Source organism: Perna viridis, chromosome 8 (assembly GCF_037379345.1).
Source record: "Perna viridis isolate PV_CMFRI_1.1 ecotype Kerala chromosome 8, ASM3737934v1, whole genome shotgun sequence".
Taxonomy (NCBI): Eukaryota; Metazoa; Mollusca; class Bivalvia; order Mytilida; family Mytilidae; genus Perna; species Perna viridis.
Genome location: NC_142452.1, coordinates 8,431,840 through 8,457,935, shown reverse-complemented (window position 1 = coordinate 8,457,935; position 26,096 = coordinate 8,431,840). Strand labels below are relative to the sequence as shown.

Here is a 26,096-nt window from a genome sequence, read left to right as displayed (position 1 = left end):
GTTCTTTCACGTGCGAGGAACGTGGCATCTTTCCCAACACGGTGCACTACTATGGTTTGCGGTCAGGTTTTCCGTATTATAGCTTGACAACCCCAGCACGTAACACGCCAGGGGTACCCCATTCCACCACCTGGGGCACACATCCCAGTTGCTCTGTGGGCAGAGCGCCCTAGCCCCCGGTTAGGGTTCTGAGCACTATTTAGTCGCCTTTTCCGACAAGCTTAGCGCTGCTGCAAGCCTATTCTTTTAACAGCCGGACCTGCACGGGGCCCGAAAATTGAGCTCTACCCCTAAAAAATCACAAATTTTCGTGGCTTTCTTAACTCATGACCTCTTGTTCAAGCCCTATGTTTGCTAAAACTGTGTGTAATATAGCCTTATTTGAAAGCATAATCACTCTGCTTGCATATGAACTCAAATTGTGGTTTCGACAGCAAAAATAAAATTGCCAGAAGACAAAAATCGGAAAACAGCCCATGACCGTATATATACGGGTCTCACATGGTAAGGGTTAAGGACATGTACTCTAATAAATAATAAACAAATAAGATAGGATGTACTATAATAAATAATAAACAAGTAAGATAGGTTCAATACTGTAATTACATTTTCTATACTTGCAAATGAATAATTAGATGTATAATAAGTAACTTTAATTGAATATAGCAAGCGCTCAGAGTGTCATTGAGAACTAGTTTCTTATAGTAACATATTATTAAAGTCTAGGAATGGTCTGCACCTTCATATGGTCTCTTCCTGAAAAAGAAAAAAAAAATATGTAAATCATCTCTGCTTTGACATTGTGATGAGTACACTTGTATTGTAATTTATGCGAAACACAAATTAACCTGCACAGGCATGCATGTACATGTATGTTGTTTAGCGGGATTTTTTTTCAAACAATTGATAGTTATAATTTAAATTGATAAATGAATGACTGCATCTTGATATGGTAGTCAATTATCAAAAAAAAATTCCCTGACTTTTTAAGTCATAATTGTTAGCTTAATTATCTTTATTTTGGCCTTATCAAAACAGTGTCACTTCAGACCCACGTATAGTCTCGTTCACGTAAGTGTGATCCAAGCTGAACCTACTAATTATTGACTGTCTTTTAAAACCATTAAAATCACTGTAAGAGTCTCTCATTGAGTAAATAAATTAATTGTTGTCATCAAATTAAATATTTGATCAAGGGACACAAAATGTACATGTACCTTACCTTTTGTAATCGTTTTCCTTTGATTTTGGAATGCTAGTCAAGTCGCCCACTTCATAAAGACAAGTCGCCCCCTCATTAATTTTTTTTGATGGAACATTCAAGATCATCAGCAGACCATTCACTCAACTACTATCCATCCACTTCTTCGCCAAACAGGACGACAACATGAAGCAACTACTCGGCGTATTTGTACTTGAAAAAGAAAGACTACAAGAAGGTATATATGATAAATGTGACAAGTTGGTTCTGATTTATACATATTTTTAATCTTTAAATATTATACACGGGAATGAAAAGATTCTGCGTTAGTGTCAATGAGAGAACACTTCATCAACGAATGAGTAAAATAATGAGCATTTTGATCTAAATATTTTTTCATATCAAAAGATATTATGTTAGGTATATTACATTTACATATGCTTTGTGATGAATATATAAAAACGATATACATATGTCTGTGCATTCAATTTTGGCGTTGTAAGACTTATCTCTATGTTTGTTTTATTTTGTCAGGTACTTCAACAGATCTTGGATTTGCTGCCATCCCACCAGTTGCCGAGAGAGTAGTTGCCGACTTTGAAGACGGGTTATGGCGTGCCGTTTTTCCAGACATCGACGTACATGGATGTGCTTTCCACTGGGGACAGGCCGTATGGCGTCACGTTCAGGAAGTTGGGTTACAGGTATGTTAAATATAAACTGGACAAATTAAAATGAAGTATTATTTCAAAATTATTTCAAAATGTGTATTTGCATATCAATGAAGCTTTTATAATCATTAGTTTGTTTATAAATATATACATTTTAATGAATAATGTCATGGTAAGAAAAATTCATACGCATGATTTTTCAAATATTCAAATTATTCTTAAACTGAATTAATTCTTTGGATATTTTTTTTTTCAAAAAGAAATGCTGTATTTAATAACGTATTTTAATTAATCCTATTCTTTTTGTTGAATACTCACAGAAAGACAGTACCCATCGTTTTATCAGGAAGGTTCTTGCTCTCCTATTCATACCCGCTGAACAGATACCAACGACATTTACTGCTCTTCAAGACAGCGTCGACACCAAGAAGATCACCAGCCTTGTGACTTACATTAACAACACCTAGACTACCAATGACCTACGGACACCAGCATCGTGGACCGTGTACCGCCTGTCAGTGAGGACCAACGACAACGTTGAGGGCTGGCACCACCGCATCAACAGAAAGACAAAGAAAGCGAATCTACCATTTTACGTGTTAGTCAACCTACTCTACAAGGAAGCCAGCCTACTACCAACCCAACTGAAGATTGCGACCGAGGGGAAACTCCGACGCTACCAGAGGAAGACGACGACAATTCTACAGCACAGAATCTTTATTTTGTGGGACCAATACCGTGACGACCAGATCAGCCCCAACCAGCTCTTGAAGAAGTGTGGAAAAATCTACGGCGGCCAGTGAAGACTTAGATTTTAATTGTTTATATATATGTTTTGTATGTCTTTGTTGTTGTAAAGTATTTGTTAATTATTTGCCATTAAATAATATATCTCCTGAATAAAATGTATTTAAACTTGAATACGAATTTCTCTTCGTTTTGCCTTATCACGAACAGATCGGCACGAACAAAATTGCCATCAACCACTGTAGATAAGAATTACAATGAAGCATATAAACATGATTACACATATGACATTATAACACGATACAATCTAGGACAATTTCATAAAATAACCACAAAATGATGTGAAAAATAAGAGATCTATAGACTTGAAATTACGTTTTCAGATGCATAAATATTCTTTCATTTCATATTTTGAGTAAACTTCTTAAACCAACAAGATAACATAACTTGAAGTTAGATAGTGGGCGACTTGTCTCGGGGCGAGTTGTCTTGGGGGCGACTTGACTTGTTACCTGATTTTGAACTCAATAAGTTGAATATGTTTCACTCAAATAAGTTCTGTTGGTTTTATCCATTACCTAAGTCGCTAGAAGGGGAGAAATATTGCCTGGATTGCATGGAACTGATAAAAAGCAAGTGAACTTTTTCCAATTCAAGATTTCTCTGCCGCCATTTTTGGTTGTTTATTATCTGGAAAGGCTAGAGTTATCTCTATTTGGTCAAATTTCACAGCGACTTCAATTCTCTTAAAAGAACACCAGCTGGCGACTTTTAACTATTTTAAAAAATTCTTGGCGACTTAAATCTCCATTTCGCTGCCTAGATTATGCCCCGCTGAGTCTTTTCAACATTAATTACAAGGCTGTCCTTGTTTAATTTTCAATAAATTGTACTTTGTTGGTTAAGAGACAAAACGTCTTTGTTCTTCCTCTAGTCTCCTTTTTGTTTGTTTTGCTAACAAGGCTGTTCTTGTTTTCATTTTTGTATTATATTAAATGCCATCTCTGATCAATGACTGGCTGTAGTTATTGTTAGTTGGAAACAAAGCTTCCTTGATTCAATTTACATGTAATGAACAAGGCTGTCCTTGTGGGTTTTTTTGCTATATTTTTTATTATATGGAGACAAAACTTCTTTGTTTCACTTTTTAATTATAATGTCAAAAAGTCTGCCCTTCTACAATATCTAATTTTAATTAATTATTTTGTTTTGTTTTTGTTTTTGTTTTTTTTTTTTGCTATATTTTTTTCTTATATGGAGACAAAGCTTCTTTGTTTCACTTTTTAATTATAATGTCAACAAGTCTGCCCTTCTTCAGTATCTAATTTTAATTAATTGTTTTCCCGCTTTCACAGTTTATGACTACCCCTTACTTGGTTTCTTCGCTCTCTTGAAACAGTCTGTTTTAACTGATAATTCCCCAAGCAGTCTTGCATATACGCACAGAAGGCAATTTTAAGATTCAACAAACAAGAATTTTAAACTTCAATAACGCATGTACGGTACACAAATATATCTACATAAAAACTAGCATGTACTTATCACCTCTAGTTATTTGTATCAAATAATGGTATCATTGGTCAGTAACTAGATATAGTTTTGTTCAAATGGAAACAAACCTTCTTTGCTTCACATTTACATATAACAGAACAAGGCTGCCCATATTGTTTTTAGTACATCTCTAATTATATGGAGACATAGCGTCTTTTCTTCAACAATTCTTTTCATGTCTTTGTTCAAGTCTAGTTTTAGTAAGTTCTTTCCCTGCACATGAAACAGAGCTTCGAGCAACTCGGCGGGCGTTTCTAGAAAAGCAGAGAGCGCTTACCCTACCGGTGCACCTGGCCCATCCTCCCAGTTTTAGTGGAGTCCGAGTTGCTCATTTGCTTTTGTTACTTTGTATCTATGATTTTAGTTACTTTATGTTCTTTGTTGTTTATGTCTGTTTTCCATGTCTGGTCTTTCTCCCTGGATTACATACTTTTGATTACTGCTATAACCTTGGTTCCCTTGATTACTCTTTGATAAGTTTGTAAGCCCAGAGTTTTGAAAGTGGTCTGGACGGGTGAAAGTCTTCGTGGTATAAGTGATAGTTTTTACTATATTTTACTTTTTTCCAATGACGAGGATTGTGGGATGCTATTACGTCTTTGGAAAGCCTTGGGGTTAATATGTTGTTTAGGTTTATTATTTCTTTCTTGTAGTACTCTACCGCCTTACTGAGTTCCTTGTCCTCGTATAAAGGGTTAGTTTTTTAGGGCAGCTGTTTTGGAGTAATATAATTGGCCTGTTACTCAAGTCATGGCAACTACTGATTGATTATTGGGGTTTAACGCCCGAGCAGCAATATTTCAGCTATATTCAAGCGATGAACATTAAATGGATAATAAAATGAACATGAACTAATGATGATGATGATGATGAAATGAAATAGGGATGGGACACAAGGATAGTAGGGTTGACCAATTCTGATTGTCCCTAGAAAAGAACAACGTGGCATCTTTCCCAACACGGTGCACCACTATGGTTTGCGATCAGGTTTTCCGTATTATAGCCTGACAACCCCAGCATGTAACACGCCAGGGGTACCCCAGTCCACCACCTGGGGCACACATCCCAGTTGCTTTGTGGGCAGAGCGCCCTAGCTCCCGGCTAAGGTTCTGAGCACTATTTAGTCGCCTTTTACGACAAGCTTAGCGCTGCTACAGGCCTATTCTTTTAACACCCGGACCTGCACGGGGTGACCCTAGAAAAAGGGAGTGATGGATAGGGTCGGGCAATTTAGCTTCCTGTGGCGGAGCCCAATAGTTCCTACTCGAGTGAATACCACAGAAGGGTTCTTTAACGTGCGAGGAACGTGGCATCTTTCGCAACACGGTTTGCGGTCAGGTTTTTCGTATTATAGCCTGACGATCCCAGCATATAACACGCCAGGGGTACCCCATTCCACGACCTGGGGCACACAACGCATTTCCTCTGTGGGCAGAGCGTATAGGCCCCGGCTAGGGTTCTGAGCACTATTTAGTCGCCTTTTATGACAAGGTTAGCGCTGCTGCAGCCCTACTCTTTTGACACCCGGACCTGCACGGCAACTACTAGATGTGACATTCCTGTTTTGGCTTGATTGACTATTTATAGTGACGGATAGCGATTTTCTTTGTGGTTCTATAGTTTGTTCTGAGTTATGAACTGTTACATGCAGACAATGGTTTTTGTTTGATGTTGTATTGTTGTTTTCGTCTTCAGTTTTCACCCGTATCTCTCTTGGATTCGTTTCATTATTATTTGTTTTTTTGTAATCTGAAAAAGATTCCTTTGTTTTCTCACATGGGTTTTGTCATTAACAGCTGTGGGTCTAGAAACAAGGCTTCCTACTTCCACAGACTTATCTTGGAGGTATTGTGGATTCTTAATCAAATTATACTTTATGAGATGACTTGACTCAGTAGGCCTTTTTCAGAGTACGTAGTTCCAGGTTTACTGATTATTTCATAATTTCATACTGACCAATGGATGGAGTCACGAGGCGAACATAGGCTCCTTTTCTGTCATTAACTAGCAACGTGAAATTATCAAAACATTCTACTTGTCAATCCCATGCCATTTTCCTGTATTCTTTTTCAATTTTAGCAAATGTCATAATGTTTATACTCCATACAAACTTTTGTTCGATTAAGATTCGTCGTTCAAAGATGACTTTTTTGGAACAAGTTTGAAGTTTGAATCCCTCACGATTATATAGATGCACTATCGAAATTCACGCACCGATACATAATATAAGTCCAATATTACATAATACTACTAGTTAATGCTTGAAAACAGAATAAAACTGGATGATTAAAACGGATATAGTTTTTTTTTTGGCTTGGATGAGAAGCAGCAATGACCAATTTTAATGTCTTATTTTATATGGCTGGGGATTGAACCTGCAACCTCTGGCACTCAAAACAGAAAGGGGGATATGTTTTATTTATGAAGCACAAGCCAAAATACCCATGTAATGTCTGGCAAGAAACATCAAACAACAGGAATTTCAAATCAATTGGCAGTGAAGATGGAAATACCATAGTGATCAATGCCTCAAAGGCCTTCATCATGGATTGTGGTAAAGAAAGTCTTTTTTAGTCTTCAGAACACCTCCATTGCTTTGCCCATTTAATTCATGATGCATTCAAAAGTCTAAAATACTGCCTAGAAGATTAACATAATTTAAATATTTGAAAAAATTATCGTCTCTGTTAGTTCTGGAGGACTTCATCTGAAAGAAAATGAATTAAAAATATTACTGGTATATTAATACAATTTAAAAAAAAAGAACGATTATTAAACGTTTTAAAATGTATTGAAGTACTGCCTTCAAATTTACTTCAATCAAGACATATTTTTTGCCGAATGCTTTTAGTATATATGGTAATTAAAGATATGTTGTTATCATTCGTTGTAGCTAGAACAGTTCAAGTTACCATCTTCTTTAAATGATTACCTGAGATTATGCTAAAATGTATGTTTACCATTTGGTAATTTTGTTTGTGAGCAATAACTGTTATGCGAGTTATGACAATTTTAAGAACTGGACTAATTTTGGCAATGATTTTAGTAATGAGCGTCCCTTCATTACTATATTAGGTGGTTTTAATTTTATTATAACATCACTGGCTGCTAAGGTATACTTCAATATGCCCTCCTTCCATCCTCTGTTGTAACTTCTATATTAAATAATCCATGGCCATTCAGACACCTGAAACAAAATTTTGAAAATTATGACAAGTGACTTCTCAATAGATAAAATCAAAACTAAACGCTGTTTAAAAAGTTTGGTTTTAAATAATTTTAAATTGTACCATGATAAATTAGATAACAGAATAAATTGTGTCATGAGGTATAATTAACTAAGTTTCAGTGCATAAAACAATTACATAATTATCTTAACTTTAAAATGCCTGACCACAAATGTATGCATATATATATAGATATCTTGACCGAGCAGTAAAGTTTAAAAATAACCTTCTAGGAATAAAGATGGTCAAGCACCTAATAGACCAAACATTCTCCTAACCACAAAACTTAACAACTGTCAATGCTGACTCTGACATGAACACAAAACCAAACATAACCTGACCTAGACTTCAAAATAATAGTCTGTTTTTTTAGATAAAAATGATGACTGGAAAATCTTTAAAAAATTTTGAAATACTAAGTCTTTCCAAATTAAGACCACGTTAAGACTCTGAAAATTGAAAAGCATTAAAGATTTTTCAAGTATCTTATTTTTTTAATGAGGGTAAGAACTAAATTTCTTAAGTTAATACCATACCGGTAACCCAATTTATAGATTCTAACAGGAAAACAACCGAAAAAGTAAAATAACTTAATATTTGTTTGCCAAAAGTTCATATTTTTTTCTGAGAAATCTAAGTCTGGTTAATTAAAGTTTGAAAAATCTGGAAAAACAAAATAACATCAATATAAACAATTTGATGAACTTGGTAAGTTACAACTGCTGGATGTACATTATTTCCAAAACTGACAACCAGATAATCACCAGTTTTAAAAGGTCTGTTTTAAATAGCATTAATAAATCATAAATCATAAAACTCTATAGTCTTACCCTTTTTAGATGAGAAATAAATTACTGAAATTATGTAATATATAAAAATAAGCTGTTATAAATTTTCCCTTATCCAAAGCTCTGTTACCTTGTCTGGATTTGGCTATATTTTTTTAGATTTAAAGTTAAAACTTCGAACTACAAGTTATTAACGTAACTCTTTGAAACACAAATAATAAATGTACACATTTTATTTTGAAACACATCTCTTGTAGATCATAATCTTTAAGGTTACAAAAGTATCCATTAATTTATCATTGTTATTTCGCCTAGTAGTTATAACAAAACACTTCGACTGGAACATTTACAATTCAAGTACCTTGATTTCCCTGTTACAATGAACTCGAATGGTGGCTGTTCCATACCATAAGACTTGACTTCTGACTGCCCCATTACATCGGACTTCACTTCTAACTGCCTCATACCATCTAACTTGACTTCTGACTGCTCCATACCATCAGACCGGACTTCTGATTGATTGATTGATTGTTGGAGTTGAACGTCCGAGCAGCAATATTTCAGCTGTATTCAGATGATGAACATGAAATGGATGATAAAATGAACATGACTTCTGATTGCTCAATACCATTAGACTTTACTTCTTGACTGCCCCATACCATCAGACTTAACTTCTGACTGCTCAATACTATCAGACTTGACTGCTGACTGCTCCATCCCATCAGTCTTGACTTTTGAACGTTCTATAAGACTCGACGTCTGACTGCTGCATAATATTTGACTTGACTGCTGACTGTTCCAACTCGTGAGACTTGACATCTGACTGCCCTATACCATTAGACTTGACTTCTGACTGCTCCATAACATGTGACCTGACTTGTGATTGTTCCATAACCCCTGTGTTTACCACTTCAAACTCCAATACAGCGTGCTCTTCATAATAAGGGACTTCTGATGGTTCTGCAACAGACTGCATTTCTGACTGCTCTGGGTCATAATGGATCTCTACATTAATCTCATCAGAGATGACTTCTGTTACAATAGGGTTTACATCATACTTTCCATCAGCTATGTCTGCTTGGTCACAAAACTTCAGACATGACATCAATGCCACTCTTATTAATGTTCATAATTATTTCATTTTCAAGAAAAGTTTTTATAAAGCTGTCATCTTCATTAAAACTTGTATCAGAATCCTCAAAGCTCATTACGAGTTCTGGACTGAGTGATTCGGGTTCTCGTCTATGTAGAGGTAAAAGTGCCACAAATTGGTGGATGAATCCATCATGTCTTGTTGATGACCACATAACAGCAGCTAAGGCAGAACATATACCATGATGGTCTTTCAGTGGAAGAATCCGCCTATGGAGTACAGTTTAAGGAAAACATCAGTTTGTACGTCTGGATAAACTGATAGTAATTCACAATTTAAAACCGATGGCACTGCAAGGAGTTCCCAAATTCCCATCCATGAACCATTTTTGCAGGAGTTCATCACTTCTTCATAAAGTTTTCTGATTACATTTCGAGTGAGTCTATCTCCAGGTGTATATTGCTAAAAAAAAACATGATATATGTATTCAGTTGACAAGAAGCATCCTTGTGGGGGAAACTATTTCCCTGAAGCAGAGTTTCATTTTTCAAATATAATTATGCATTAATGCACATCTCAACAGTTATTCTAGTTCTCACTTCCATATAATGGTCTTAATTTCCGAAGACTAGTGTGTTGAGACTACGAGGGCGACAAAATTGCCATCCCCATAAACCACCACTGGCAAAAAGTTCACAAACTTTGTTAGCTGTAGTCTTTTTTTAGGGGGGGGACAAATTCTATGCATCCTTGTCAACTACTAAATTATTTGACACAATGTTGATATCTTCATTTATCAATAATTTTTATTTGTTTGAATTCTCATTGAAATGTGTACACAATGCTTGTAAGCTTTCATAGTCTACAGCTCATGAAGCTTTAACCTAAAGTATTGTTCTCTGTATAATACTGTCTGCTCAGTTGTTGGTGTTTCATGTAATTGTTGTTCTGCTGTCATCGGCTTCATTTTCTCCTTTTTGCACCGTTCTACTACAGGTTCCTTTGGCTTTGAGGATACTGTTTTTTTTCTAATTGCAGTTTTCTTTTCTTGTGCATGTTGTGGACCAACTTTCTTATGAAGATTCTCAATCATTTTTTTTATTGTTCTTAATTCCCTGCATAATTGTCTTCCTCTTTGATTCTCTGACTTCATTTCGGATCTTTATTGATTGAATATCAGAATAACCAGAATTTAGACATCTTGTATAGTCTCTGTCTATACAGTGTTCACAGAAACAGGACACTGTTTTTTTAATATTTTATTTTTATTTATATGCCCCGTGCAGGTCCGGGTGTCAAAAGAATAAGCCTGCAGCAGCGCTAAGCTTGTCGTAAACGGCGACTAAATAGTGCTCAGAACTCTAGCCGGGGGCTAGGGCCCTCAGCCCGCAGAGCAACTGGGTTATGTGCCCCAGGTGGTGGAATGGGGTATCTCTGGCGTGTTACATGCTGAGGTTGTCAGGCTATAATACGGAATACCTGACGCCCCGTGCAGGTCCGGGTGTTAAAAGAATAGGTTTGCAGCAGCCTAGTCTTGTCGTAAAGGCGATTAAATAGTGCTCAGAACCCTAGCCGGGTGCTAGGGCGCTCTATCCACAGAGCAACTGGGATGTGTGGCCCAGGTGGTGGAATGGGGTACCCCTGGCGTGTTGCATGCTGGGGTTGTCAGGCCATAATACGGAAAACCTGACCGCAAACCATAGTGGTGCATCGTGTTGGGAAAGATGCCACGTTCCTCACACGTTAAAGAACCCTACTGTGCTATTCTCCCAGAGTAGGAACCATAGGGCTCCGCAACAGGAGGCTAAATTGCCCGACCCTATCCACCTCTCCCTATCTCCAGTGGCAATCTAAATTTGTCGACCCCATTGTCCTTGTGTCCCATCCCTTTTTCATTTCATCACCATTTCATGTTCATTTTATTATCAATTTCATGTTCATCATCTGAATATAGCTGAAATATTGCTGCTCGGACGTTAAACCCCAACAAACAAACGGAACACCTGACCGCAAACCATAGTGTTGCACCGTGTTGGGAATGATGCCAAGTTCCTCGCACGTTAAATAACCCTACTGTGGTATTCTTCCGGAGTAGGAACCATAAGGCTCCGCCACAGGAGGCTAAATTGCCCGACCCTACCCACCTCTCCCTATTTCTAATGACATTCAAAATTTGTCGACCCCATTACCCTCGAGTCCCATCCCATTTTTCATTTCATCATCATTTCTTTTTCATTTTATCTTCAACTTCATGTTCATCGCCTGAATAGATTTGATATATTGCTGCTCGGGCGTTAAACCCCAACAAATTTATTTATATAGTTCACCTAATGTCTGGGAATCATTATTAACCTGATAAATTTGTCTTATTCCTTTAACTGGATCAACAGTTTCTGCTTTTTTAGAATGGTCAATAATGTTTTTTTTCAGTAAGAAAAAAATCTCTCTTCGATCCTGGTTCATCTAAAACAATATGATCACAGCATCAACGATACACGTCTGTAGCATTTGTTATTATTGCTCGTCTTCCTATTACAGGTGAGTCCACAGATTTATTTACAGCGGCAACCTCTCCATCGCATTCCCTTTTTCCATGTTCACTTCCAAAGAAATGACGCTGTATTACAACATTTGATTGTGCTAATTCTGCAAAGGTGTGCCTACTTTCATATTGTCCGGCACACCCATCAGAAAAAATGATAATTTCCTTGTAGGGAACAGACTTTTTTCCAAAAAATTCTAGAGATTTGGTTTCAAAATACTCCACTGCATTTGAGTTGTGTGTAATATCACTAATGAATGTCTTACAATCAGTTCTGGTACATCTCTTGAATGATAAAATAAAACTATATGATGTAGTGCTATCTGAGCGGCAGCAAAATATGCTGATTTGATTTCATCTTGATATCTCACCAGCCTATTTTTTCCGAAGTCCATTACCATCAAAACATTATCTTTAGGAAGGTTTTCTTTTATTTTGTTGAACTGGAACTGTTGCCAATCAGCAATAAAAAAAAACATGTTTAACAAGGGATGTACCTTGTGTTGGTTTGTCGACATCTTCCTGCAATTCCTCTAGACATTGTTGTACATTTCCTTCTTTTTTTACCAAACACTTTCTTATCTTACCATCAATTCCCATTTTTCTCTCCCAGTTGTTCCAGGACAGATTTCTTAAATGACCTTGACTTAAGACATGATAATGTTGCACAAGTGTTTCCCGTGCGAACTACACTTTTCACAAATACCATATACACAGTTACTGTGGTGGAATCTCACCGCAACTGGTTTTTTACTCATTAAAAATTTGACCAGCTCTTTTTCATTTCTTGGACTTTTCTTATTAGCGTAGCGCTGCTGCAGGCCTATTCTTTTGACACCCGGACCTGCACGGGGTAGCACGGTCCCAGGAAAACGCTACAAAATATTTTGTAACGTGCACTGAAAGAACGCTAATGTGACGTATTTGCTTCACTGTCCCATCTGTGGCCTTCAATATGTTGGTTAATCTAAACAGCTTTCTCACAAGCGCTTAAACGAACACAAGGGCGACCTAACAAAAAAGCCTTCACTTCCTGGGAGTCAACACTTCAGATTACCAAACCACAGCGGACCTTGGGACACAAGGATAATAGGGTCAACAAATTTTGATTGCCGCAAGAAAAAGGGAGGGATGGTTAGGGTTGGGCAATTTAGCCTACTGTGGCGGACCGCAAAGGTTCCTACTCCCATCGAATACCCACAGCAGGGCAAGGAACATGGCATCTTTCCCAACACGGTGAACCACTATGATTTGCGATCAGGTTTTCCGTATTATAGCCTGACAACCCCAGCATGACTCTTACCAAGTTTTATTAAATTCTGTACAGTGGTTTCAGAGGGGAAGATATTCAAAGAAAAGTTAACGACTGACAACGATTAATGAGAAAAGCTCACATAGCCTTTTAGGCCAGATGAGCTAAAATGAAACTAAGTCTTGAAAAGTTGAATGAGATGATAAAATTTAATCGAATATGACACCTGCTTCTGCATCATAGTACGGTTCGTCGGTATATCTAATAAACACATACATATACATATCCAGGGCAGATTATTTAGAATTTGAAATATATAAATTATTTCATTGATAAATGATATCATGTACATTGTATATCTATGTCAATGTTGATAAAAATCAGATACTAAAGTGTTTGATACAGGGTTCTCCTGGTACATGATATCATACTGCTCTTGTATTTTGTTCGATACATTTATGCTTTGTATGGATGAGCAATATGCATGCGGATTCATACACATGTAGGATGACATGGTACAGACTTGAAATTGCTCATTACCCTACTATATGCATGAATGAACTGGTCAAACTAATGTAATCAACAAATATCGGGATTATTGTGTACAATTCTAGTTCAGTGGTTCGGCATAAACGCGCGAAATTACCAATCAGAAATGTCTGTTGTATAAATTGGTACTTGTGTAGTGAAATGTGGTATAAACAACTATATAGATATGTGAAAGGGAAACAGTGCATGATTTTTATAGAAAATCTAATACTGCTCACCGATCGTAATCGTGGAGCAATAATCTCAGTCTTTAAGTAAGTATTAGTTTCGTTGATAAAGATTGGTCTACCAACACAAGGCCCATGTAAATACATAGGTTAAATGTTTCAATATTACACTTTTTCTTTTCTTTTATAAAGAGATCCTTTGCTGGCATAATGTATTAATTAATGACAATTCTAAGCGATGAGAAGAAAAATATTTTACCAACATAAAACATTTGTCCTCTTATGTCTGTTTGTTACGGCGATCTACGTGTATCTATGTAAAAATATCAGCTTAACAACAACTATCAAATCCTAAATGGATTCATTGGATTACATGAATGGAGCCAAAAACAACATTGGTCATTTCTTTATTATAGAGTCTTTAACAGACAAAATACCACTAAACATAAGCAATGATTCAATATATGATGATGGAGACCTTAAAAGAAATGCATCTGGTGAAAAAACTTTATTAGTTCTGTTCACAACTTTTATGACCAATCAAGAAAAATTTGTATGCAGAAACAACACAGTTAAAAACTGGGCATCTCTGGCGCCATTTGTTCAACCTGTGTTTTTCTCAAACGACGAAGCTCTTTCAAACAAAGTGAGAAAGTCTGGGTGGGATGTAATGCGCCCAAAAACATCCCACATCGGAGTCCCAATACTCAAATTCGTGTATTTAAATACAATGAAAGCGTATAATGTACACTCTTATGGATACAGTAATGGAGACTTGTTATTCACTAATAGTTTAGTAAAAACTTTACAAACTATAATGAAAACAAAACTTTATAGTGAACGTCCGATGTTAATTATTGGACAAAGGACAAATGTACGTGATGTTACAGAGAAGCAAGCCTCCACATACGAAAATATTATTCACCTTGCGAAGAAAGGACAGCTTTTTACTCCTTTGGGGATAGATTTTTTCATTACTGATTCAAAATATCCTTGGAAAGATTACCCCGAGGTGGTCATAGGCAGAGTTGCTTACGATAACTTTATCGTGCTTAATGCAAGAAAAGAAAACCATACGACTATTGATGTTACACGAACTCTTCTAGCTGTACACCAGACAACAAGAGCGGGGAACTACGAAGGAAGTGAGCATCCGCATGCCAATTTTAACAAGGATTTGTTGAAAAAGTATAGTAGTATAAAACAAATGAACTGGCGCGCTGGTATTGCACCCTGTGCGTCTTTTTACACAGCTTTAAATCACACGGCTAACTATATACAAATTCTACCAAGAAAAATTGGTAACCGTTGTTTCCCAGTAGAATAATTTGTATTAAACGTATATAATTGTGTCATTAGAATAAGCAATCTCCTGCCGAGTTCAAAATTTACACCACTGCCACACTAAATGTTAAACATAATCCCTCTGTAATGAGCAGTACTCATACCATATGCATTTTTTTCACATCGTGTATAGCAGAGCCTGTAAGCTACCGAAGTGAAACATAGTAAATCAGTAAGCGATTATACAGTCTGCAGAGGAGATTGTCAAAAAAGTAGACAATTCTTTTTCAAAACCATAAACATTGTTAAGTTTATTGACGATAGATAGAATCTAAATATGACAGGCGTCGCCATCAAAATACGACAATGATTCAAATCCCCAGAAGACAGGCATGGCCATCATATTACGACAATGATTCAAATCTCCAGAAGTAGCATGTAACACGCCAGGGGTACTCCATTTCACCACCTGGGACACACAACCCAGTTGCTCTGTGAGCAGAGCGCCCTAGCCCCCGGTCGGTTCTGAACACTATTTAATCGCCTTTTTCGACAAGCTTAGCACTGCTGCAGGCCTATTCTTTTGACACCAGAACCCGCACGGGGCTGTACAAAAAAAAGTAACAATACTGGAGTGTTAAAATTTTAAAGTATGTGTTTGTGTTTGGACGATCAAGTCCGTCTTTGCTCAGAAACGGTTGTCAAACCTGCTGAATCAAGCTTAGCGCTGCTGCAGGCCTATACGTTTAACACCCGGACCTGCACGGGGCGACCCATACAGAAAACACGGAATTTAATTTGAAGTCAAGTCAAAGACAGGTATTAATTTGTAGTTAAAGGTACAACAGATAACTCTAAATTTCACATGTTTTTACTCTATATGGCCCCGTGCGGGTCCTGGTGTCAAAAGAATAGGCCTGCAGCAGCACTAAGCTCGTCGTAAAAGGCGACTAAATAGTGCTCAGAACCCTGGCCGGGGGCTAGGGCGCTCTACCCACAGAGCAACTTGGATATGTGCCCCAGGTGGTGGAATGGGGTAACCCTGGCATGTTACCCCATTCCACCATATCATGGGGTTAAACCCCGACAATCATTAAATCCGTCATAAGAGTTCGTGTTGCGCATATATACATCCAGATCAAAAACGTCGCGCAACTACTATGGGAAAGTAGTCCTTTAACATAAGTCTTCGTAGTTGCGCGACGTTTTTGATCTGGGTGTATATATGAAAGTAGTCCTTTAACATAAAGAAAATGAAGAGAGGGGGGTTTGTATTTTTTGACAAATTGATTAGAGGGGGTCATGTTTTTTTTTAAAGAAAAATCATTTACGCATGTACTAGTGCAATATCTAGAATTTTATACATAATGTCCTGTGTAATAAATTGTCACTAATTGTCTGGTTCATTTTTTATCAATGCATAGAAAATGACATTGCTTAAATTTTTACTTGTGGCCTTTCAGAGCTCACTACTAGGTCTTGATGTGACCGCTGAAGGCATTAAATTTACCATTGGTTATAATGATGGTTTGCATTTGTTGCATTATACCATATATGTTCTTTTTCAATTGCATGAAGTGTATGTGCACATAGAAAAACGCAACAAAAATATTATTGCTTTTTAAATGAATAAATAGTGTTTTTGTGTGAAAATAATAAAAATGAAAAGCTCACAAAATGGTAACACAACAGTTTACAACTCCTTTACTGACAATTGTAAAAAAATGAATAAACTTTAATAATAATATATCAAACATGAATTTAAACAACTAGAATTCCAAATTTCAAACAACAATAAGCAAATGTAATAAACGGAAAATCTACCAAAAAGTAGTAAAAGTTCACAACATCTGAATTAAAGGTATGAAATAAAAAAAAAACCAAAAAATGAAGAGCCAATAATACTAAAGTATTCAGTAATGTACTAACTTAAAATACTGACCAAACTGGTAATCCATGCAGGTCCAGGTGTCAAAAAATAGGCCTGCAGCAACCCTAAGCTTGTCATAAAAGGCGACTAAATAGCGTTCAGAACCTTAGCCGGGGGCTAGGGCGCACTGCCCACAGAGCAACTGGGTTGTGTGCCCCAGGTGGTGGAATGGGGTACCCCTGGTGTGTTACATACTGGGGTTGTCAGGCTATAATACGGAAAACACAAGGACAAAGGGGTCGACAAATTTTGATTGCCACTGGAAATAGGGAGAGGTGGGTAGGGTCGGGCAATTTAGCCTCCTGTGGCGGAGCCATATGGTTCCTACTCCGGGAGAATACCACAGTAGGGTTCTTTAACGTGCGAGGAACGTGGCATCTTTCCCAACACGGTGCACCACTATGGTTTGCGGTCAGGTTTTCCGTATTATAGCCTGAAAACCCCAGCATGTAACACGCCTGGGGTTGTCAGGCTATAATACAGAAAACCTGACCGCAAACGACAGTGTTGCACCGCTGAATTACCCGACCTTACCCATCCCTCCCTTTTTCTAGTAGCAATCAAAATTTGTCGACCCTGTTGTCCTTGTGTCTCATCCCTTTTTTTCATCTTATCATCATTTCATGTTCATTTTATTATCCATTTCATGTTGATCGCCTGAATATAGCTGAAATACTGCTGCTCGAGCGTTAAACCCCAACAATCAATCAATCTACCACCTAAGGCACACAACCCAGTTCCTCTGTGGGCAGAGCGCCCTAGCTCCCGGCCAGAATTCTGAGCACTATTCGCCTTTTACGACAGGCTTAGCGCTGCAGCGGGCCTATTCTGCAAACAAAGACTTAGTAGCAAAATGTTTTGTGAAGGATGGAAACGCACATATATGTAGAATATTGTATGAAGAAGGATTAACTTTTCAGGAACATAATAATTGCATTTTTTACATTTTGACTAAAATAATCTTGACAATTAATGTCTTAGAGTTCGACTTCTGCAGAACCTTAACAAAGATATTGCCGGTCCAAAAACACCAAATTAAAAGGAATGGAAACCTGTATAAAAACCCAATACGATAATCGTCTTTAGAGAATAACTCTGACAGTAACTATAAATGGAGATAAATGAAAACGTGTCAAAACTCATAAAATAGAAAATCAAAAAATGACAACACAACAACCACTTGTTCGACAACTAATTTGAAACCTGAGCTGGTGTAGAGTATTTAGGAATACACCTCCCAGTAAATGTTCATCTTACCGCTGCTATGTCGCTTCGAAGTTGGTAAGCAAATATCATAAATAGCGAAAGATGGTTCGAAACAAATTCACTATTGAATTAAGAAATATTTCGTATATTTATATAAACGGTCGAACTTGTAAATAAATATATAAATTATATTTTTAATTACTGTTTTTTTCTTTAATAAAGAGTAATCAAAGGAACCAATGTTATAGTGTTAATCGAAAGAATGTAATCCAGGGACAAAGACTAGACATGGAAAACAGACGTACACAACAAAGAACATAAAGTAACTACAATCATACATACAAAGTAACAAAAGCAAATAAGCAGCTCGGACCAAAAACTGGGAGCATGGACCAGGTGCACCGGTAGGGTAAGCGTTCTTTGCTTTTCTAGAAGAGCCGCCGAGTTGCTTATAAAAAGTCAAGTCCAGGGTAGTCGAAAGAGGAAAGGTAAACTGACACATTGAACGAATCAGTTTTCATAGCGCAGATGGATACACCGTAACGATCCATGAGTTCATGATGACGACCATAAAACTTGAAGCAACATAACCTTGTTCCAGAAGCCTATTTGATAGAATTCTAGCGCGATACAAAGTCTGCGTAGTTTCGGCAAGCTCTGGCATAACGTATGAGTTGTGATATGAACACTCCATACGCAGTTGCTGAAGGGATGTTGCCACAGATGTTTTGAGATAGAAAATTGGCTAAATTACAGAGGAATAAGGAAAAACAATCTCTTCTATATATTGTATAATCAATTTACATGCCATATTCATTTCATTATCATTTCATGTTCATTTTATCATCCATTTTATGTTCATCGCCTGAATATAGCTGAAATATTGCTGCTCGGAATGGGGTACCCCTAGCATGTTACGCCCCGTGCAGGTCTGGGTGTCAAAAGAATAGGCCTGCAGCAGCGCTCAGCTTGCCGTAAAAGGCGACTAAATAGTACTCAGAAACCTAGCCGGGGACTAGGCACTCTGCCCACAGAGCAACTGGGATGTGTGCCCCTGGCGTGTTACATGCTGGGGTTGTCAGGCTATAATACGGAAATTCTGACCGCAAACCATAGTGGTGCATCGTGTTGGTAAAGATGCCACGTTCCTCGCACGTTAAAGAACCCTGCTGTGGTATTCGATAGGAGTAGGAACCTTTGCACTCCTCTACAGGAGGCTAAATTGCCCGACCTAACCCATCCCTCCCCTTTTTCTAGTGGCAATCAAAATTTGTCGACCCAATTATCCTTGTGTCCCATCCCATTTTTCATTTCATCATCATTTCATGTTCATTTTATCATCCACTTCATGTTCATCGCCTGAATATAGCTGAAATATTGCTGCTCGGGCGTTAAACATCAACAATCAATCAACCAGCATTTTGTAAACATCTTCTATATATTTGGAAGATGATTTGGAATTATTTTACAAAGTAGTAGGACTATCTACCATGAACTATATATTTGTATCTAGGTGTACCATCTTTTTTGGAAAAAACAACGATGTAAAATGTTTTTAAGTCGATATTTTAACTGAGTATGGGTAATGATAAGCATTTACCATTAAAATTTGTATATGATTGTATATAATATCACTGAGAAATGATTAAAAACATAGACGTTATTCATATTTCATTGCATAAATCATTGACACAAAATATTTTATTGCAGGAATTATGTCTAATATAGAAGAGGATGAGCTTTCGTTGTATGTGTCGTAATGTTCCTTTACAGATGCTCATAGATCAGACGGTGGATTTGATACCATTGACGCATTAGAAGATATTGATGACTGGGAGGTTATAGATGATTGGAATGAAGGTGATGATGCTTCACGCTTCATTGAGATTATTGTAGAAGAAAGTCAGTGGTGTAGAACAGTTAAGGCTACACGCCTTACGGAAGATCTTAGGTTGTAATCTAAGACGAAACCAAAGAAAATTGGAGGTGGCGGCGAGGAGTTTCGTAGCACAGAGAGTACTAATATCCATTTTAAAATTCTGATTCCAACGAAGGGAAATCTTCCAAGAAGAATATCACGCTATCAGAATTTGCCAAGGGAGATGCTACCGTCAAAAATAAAGTTCTGTCTACTTTGTTGAAGGCCAAAGAAATCACTTATCAAAAGACACATTTTAAGGACTCATCTTCCGTGATTTTGGTCGGGGACTACTTCTTGCTGGTCATGAAGAGAGGAAGCTTGCCAGAACGGGTCTTTGCATTATCAACATACTATGTCACATTTAGTTGAGCAGGAACACCAAAGATTTACTGGGGAAAACCTACACCAATGGTGTCAGTTAATCAGTGAAGCATTCCATCTTTTAGTTAAATGGCTCAACTTGAATTCTATGGATGATCTTTGACCATATGTCTAAACCACCAAATGTATGCCAAAGGTGTATTTACGTCAGATGAGAAAAAATGTTTAAGCTTCTGTTCTCAACATTACAGTAACAACCCGCAAACAGAATTTCAACTAAATCTACCAAATCATGTTATCTGTCTGTACCATTTTGAAATAATATATCGTTTACTGAAATGTTGCCATACTGATGAAAGACATCAAGAATTTATTTCCATATACCAGAGACTTACAACAGACGGCCATGAAATCATTTCAGACGAAATAAAAGTCACAGAAAGACATCAACTAATAGACTATGATTTTAGTTACTTTATGTTCTTTGTTGTTGTGTCTGTTTTCCATGACTGGTCTTTGTCCCTAGATTACATTCTTTTGGTTACCGCTATAACCTTGGTTCCCTTGATTACTCTTTCACTTAGATGTGTTCGTTAAGAGACTTCTTCATCAACATATTCCCGTCAGAATTTTGAGAATGTTGTAAAAATGATGACAAGTGAACACACTCTACTTTTTGCAGTAGCCAATTATGTTTATCCACATTATTGGAGTTATTGGGAGCAACATCTTGAAGGCAGTTCAAATATTTTTACAACTTTTGGCATCCATCCTCACATGTTAGTAAATGGAGTGAGCAACCGGATGTGGAGAGAGTTAAATAAACTCATTACGACACCAAAATCTGTTGCCTTTGGAGAAACAGGCATTGATATGACCTCCAAGTGTCAAGGCTTTTCATCATGGTCCAAATTTGACACCCAAGAAGCTGGCAGGGAACATGTTAGGGCAAACCAGGAAGAGGCTTTTGTTATACACATGCAAATAGCTGCACAATATGGTAAACCCATCATAATTCATTGTCGAGACCAGGAGATGGATCTGCTGCTGTTAGAGCATTACAATTGATTCACCAACCTTTCCATACACATACATAATTTCTCATGATCATTTAAAGAATATGAAGAAGGGAACAAAGCTTCCAGGAATATTATTGTTTGTTTCAGAGCTGCAGCTATTCAGAACCCAAACAGAAATGACTTGCAACAGATCATCGCCAAAATCCCGGATAATAGAAACTGATGCTCCATATCTTCCAATCCACAAAGAATATAAGATAAATCATCCCTGGAATCTTTATTACACTGCTGAACACGTTCCAAAGATCAGAAATGTACAAGTTGCATCATCTTGGACAAATCCAACTGCAACATCCGCCGTTTTTATAATTTTTATGAAGCTGTGAATAATATCTGAATGCCCTAACCTGAACTATTTAGTTACAAATTAAAAAGCTTCACGCCTTCCATAAAGTTTTGAAAATAATAAGCTGTTAGATTATTTTGACATTAATCTGTTTCAAGAACTATTTTTAGTTCTCTGTTTTTTTTTCTTCATTTTAAGTGTCTTTATAATTTTTGTGCTCCATTTTTCATTTCTCATTTTATATATTTCATTTTTTTCCCTTTACACCCCGTGCAGGTCCGGGTGTCAAAAGAATAGGCCTGCAGCAGCGCTAAGCTCGTCGTAAAAGGCGACTAAATAGTGCTCAGAACCCTAGCCGGGGGCTAGGGCGCTCTGCCCACAGAGCAACTGGGATGTGTGCCCCAGGTGGTGGAATGGGGTACCCCTGGCGTGTTACATGCTGGGGTTGTCAGGCTATAATACGGAAACCTGACCGCCAACCATAGTGGTGAACCGTGTTGGGAAAAATGCCACGTTCTTCGCACGTTAAAGAACCCTACTGTGGTATTCTCCCGGAGTAGGAACCATAGGGCTCCGCCACAGGAGGCTAAATTGCCCGACCCTACCCAACTCTCCCCATTTCCAGTGGCAATCAAAATTTGTCGACCCCTATTGTCCTTGTGTCCCATGCCTTTTTCATTTCATCATCATTTCATGTTCATTTTATCATCAATTTCATGTTCATCGTCTGAATATAGCTGAAAAATTGCTGCTCGGACGTTAAACCCCAACAAACAAACATTCATTTTTAAAATTGGATAATTGTTTCCAGTTTTTCACATTCTTACATTTCACTATCACATTAGATAAATGACTTCACATATTTTATTAAAATCTTTTTGAAAGTAGTATTTTTGTCCTGCAATTATTTTTGGAGGAAATTTTTTCAATTTATTATTTTTTACTGCTTCTAGAAAAAGTTGATTTTATCACAGAATTTTTAGAGCCCAATGATTTATTGGACTCACTGTGATCTATAGGAATGACCTATGGATATACATGTATTAGATTTATTAATGGATTAGAACTAGTTGCTAGTCAAGCTTCTAGTTGTGGGACTTGAATATTGACTTAATACTATTGGATATGATTGGAATGTCATGTTCCACTAAATTGGATAGAACGGAGTGCTGGACATCAAGAGAACATTGATATTGTGTGGGAAAATTGAGTAATATTAATTTTATATGTAATTAAACGTTACTCTAAACTCAACTTTTCAATTCAGACCTGCTTAAAAATACCATAATTGGATTGTCATTTAACCAGAATTAGGATTATCAACAGTTCTATAAGAAAGGGAGGAGTGTCGTAGTCATTAGATCTCTTTGTATGATAATTCACCTTAAAGTGCCTTTTGTTTACGAAAGCACACGAAGTTGATCAGCTGTTCTTACGACGCTCGCTTATCCGATAATATTACTACTTTCACTACCAACGACGGATACGGAAGATACCTGTTGAATTAATTGGACACGATTATTCCTGATTCCAAAGCTACAACAACGCGTTAGGTATTTGGTAAGACTTTACCTAGGATTAGTATTAATATCCTTGTGTGTCCACCACTCCCGCCACTATACCAACAGCAAGGTGTGCGTCCCAAAACCTCAGGCGGCAGACGTTAACATTTCCCGCGAAGATAGGTAGACCTTGGATGAAATACTACCGTTAGAAATTACCAGTGAAATGACTGTGATGACTTTCACACCAGTGAATACGCGACTCGTTCGTTTCAAAGCAACAATGATTTTGTAAATAAAACAATATTTTTTTACTGTCGTTAAATGTTTGTGGTTTGAAAAGGAAACAAAATTAAAACAAAATTAGATGACGCTGGTATTATTGAAAATGAAGATTTTATTTTTCATTTCAAAAATAGAACATGATGGAGCCTTGGGACATAAACATTATTTAAGTAATTACATTAAGCCTTTACAGACTTATTCTAAATTTGATTCAGTGTCGATGGAAAAGTTTTCAATCTGACAAAAAATGGGATTTTTGGAATAATTTATATACCACCAGTTAATACTACCTATGCATCGGATGATGCTTTTACTGAAATTGAATTAGAGTTAAAAACATTCAGTCAAAACACAAATTATATTGTCCTGGTTGGTGACTTTAACAGTCGAACAGGAAACTTATTTGAATTTGAGATTGAAGAAGAAAATTCTTTCTTTTAAGAATTTTTTCTTTCTCAGAAAATGAACTTTCTGAACCAAATGTTTCAAATATTTTAGATACTGTTGGAGTATTGAAGGTTAGTAATATTAATGATACTGTCGTAAATGGTTACGGCATAAAATTAATCATTTCTTGTAAACTGAATAAAATGGTTATTTTAAATGAAAAAAATGGGAAATGATAAAATAGGTAAGCCTACCAGTAGAAATAGAAGTGTAATTAATTATGCAATTTGTAGTTGTTTTTTTTTTCTTGAATTATATAAATGGTTTTTATGTTGACAAACTTACCAAACTTTTCTTGATGTGCATTCACTTTTGTGTTTATGTATAAGTGATACAAATGTAACACAATAAACGTCACACACAGTGTAAATGAGACTTGTGAACAAAAAAACTAAGAAATGGAATAACTAAAAAAATAAGCTGAATATATTGATGTAGAAAAACTAAATGAATAAAGAATATAATTTCTGTCCTTGAACAAAACATTGACACTGTCTGCAAAAACGATATAAATGAATGTGTTAAAACCCTCAAAAGTCTTTAAATCTACTTTTGGGACTTATTCATATGACCCAAAAAAACATATGATGCAGAAAACAAACAAACGAAAGAGTTGTACAAAAAATGATCGTAGAAAAGCAAAAAGGATATAGAATAGAAAAAGTCGTAGATTGCATCGCCATTACGACTCAAACATTTTCAAACAGAGATTACGACTAATTGAAAAGCATTATAAAAAGGTCATGGACGAAAGCATTAGGAATTACAATATTGAGGCACAAAAGAAGATAAAATCTTAAAGGACAAAAAATCCAAAAGAATTTTGGAAATTATTTCATGGTCATAGGTCAAAGCCGAAACGCAATATTTCAATAGATTCTTTGTTTGATTTTTTTAGTGAATTGAATCAGAATAAACATAATGATGATTTTGATATAAATATCATATATGATGCTGATTCTGAGCATGATATCATTTTAAATGGTATTATATCTCCTGGTGAAGTCCATACTGTAATAGTAACAAATCACCAGGTGAAGACAAAATCATAAATGAATATATTGCATCGACTGCTGACTTAATGATTGATATTTATGTACAAATTTTGAATATTGTTCTTAAAGGAGACATGACACTAAAAATATCATGTTATTATTTAAACGTTTATATTTATATATTTATATATTTATATATTTAAATACTATATATCTTCGACAATAGCTTGTATATGTGACGCAGAGTAGTCCACTGATCTATGTATGAGTGCGATAATCGTGTTTAGAAAGTAAGAAGACTAAAGTTCTATTCGTTTTCTGTCAGCATTTCATTTTCGTTAGACATACATCCTTGTGTGGCGAATACACAACGACTGTGGCAACATCCCTTCGGCTCCTGCGTATGGAGTGTTCATATCACAACTCATACGTTATGCCAGAGCTTGCCGAAACTACATAGACTTTTGTTGCTACATGATTGAAGTCATCACTATAGAAGTTTTATGGTCGTCATCATGAACTCGTGGATCGTTATGATGTATCCATCAGCACCATGAAAACTGATTTATTCAACGGGTCATAGTTTTCCTTTCCTCGTTTGTCTACCCCGGACTTGACTTTTTATGAGCAACTCGGCGGGTGTTTCTAGAAAAGCAGAGGACGCTTACCCTACCGGTGCACTTGGTCCATGCTCCCAGTTTTTAGTGGAGTCTGAGTTGCTCATTTACTTTTGTTACTTTGTATATATGATTTTAGTTACTTTATGTTCTTTGTTGTGTATGTCTGTTTTCCATGTCTGGTCTTTGTCCCTGGATTACATTATTTTGATTACCGCTATAACCGTGGTTCCCTTGATTACTCTTGCATTCTATATTTAGGACTTGAACATGAAAGTGCAACTTAAATAGTGACACTGTGTATCATTCTTTCTTTGCCGCCGGTTTTCATCAATAAACAAGCCCGATAAATTTAGTAATGGCCAAGAGAAAGCGAGTGTGACTTTATTTTATCTTTACAGGGTTCGGCGATTTGTGACACAGGTGTCGATGCAG

General features: G+C 36.7%; 2 protein-coding genes, 1 long non-coding RNA gene and 1 pseudogene across 4 annotated transcripts; 3 read left to right on the top strand and 1 right to left on the bottom strand.

Moving 5' to 3' along the window:
• The first annotated feature begins 866 nt into the window (after positions 1 to 866).
• Positions 867 to 2,483, top strand: LOC148609187 (uncharacterized). 2 transcript variants are annotated; one of them, XM_088540775.1, is made up of 3 exons: positions 867 to 1,439; positions 1,736 to 1,905; positions 2,193 to 2,483. In XM_088540775.1, exons 1-3 carry the CDS (start codon positions 1,388 to 1,390, stop codon positions 2,337 to 2,339), a joined length of 369 nt encoding a protein of 122 aa, XP_088396901.1. In that variant the 5' UTR covers positions 867 to 1,387; the 3' UTR covers positions 2,340 to 2,483. The 2 variants fall into 2 exon arrangements, with proteins under 2 accessions (XP_088396901.1, XP_088396900.1); XM_088540774.1 differs by having other exon boundaries at positions 1,357 to 1,905.
• A 4,807-nt stretch (positions 2,484 to 7,290) lies between these two features.
• LOC148609186 (uncharacterized) lies at positions 7,291 to 10,399 on the bottom strand (annotated as a pseudogene).
• A 3,066-nt stretch (positions 10,400 to 13,465) lies between these two features.
• LOC148609184 (uncharacterized) lies at positions 13,466 to 23,636 on the top strand. Its single transcript, XR_015914567.1, has 2 exons — positions 13,466 to 13,875; positions 19,919 to 23,636. It is a non-coding gene; the product is annotated as an uncharacterized LOC148609184 (long non-coding RNA).
• On the top strand, positions 13,869 to 15,519 carry LOC148609185 (uncharacterized). Its single transcript, XM_088541272.1, has one exon. It carries the CDS (start codon positions 14,144 to 14,146, stop codon positions 15,113 to 15,115), a length of 972 nt encoding a protein of 323 aa, XP_088397398.1. The 5' UTR covers positions 13,869 to 14,143; the 3' UTR covers positions 15,116 to 15,519.
• Positions 23,637 to 26,096: the final 2,460 nt, after the last annotated feature.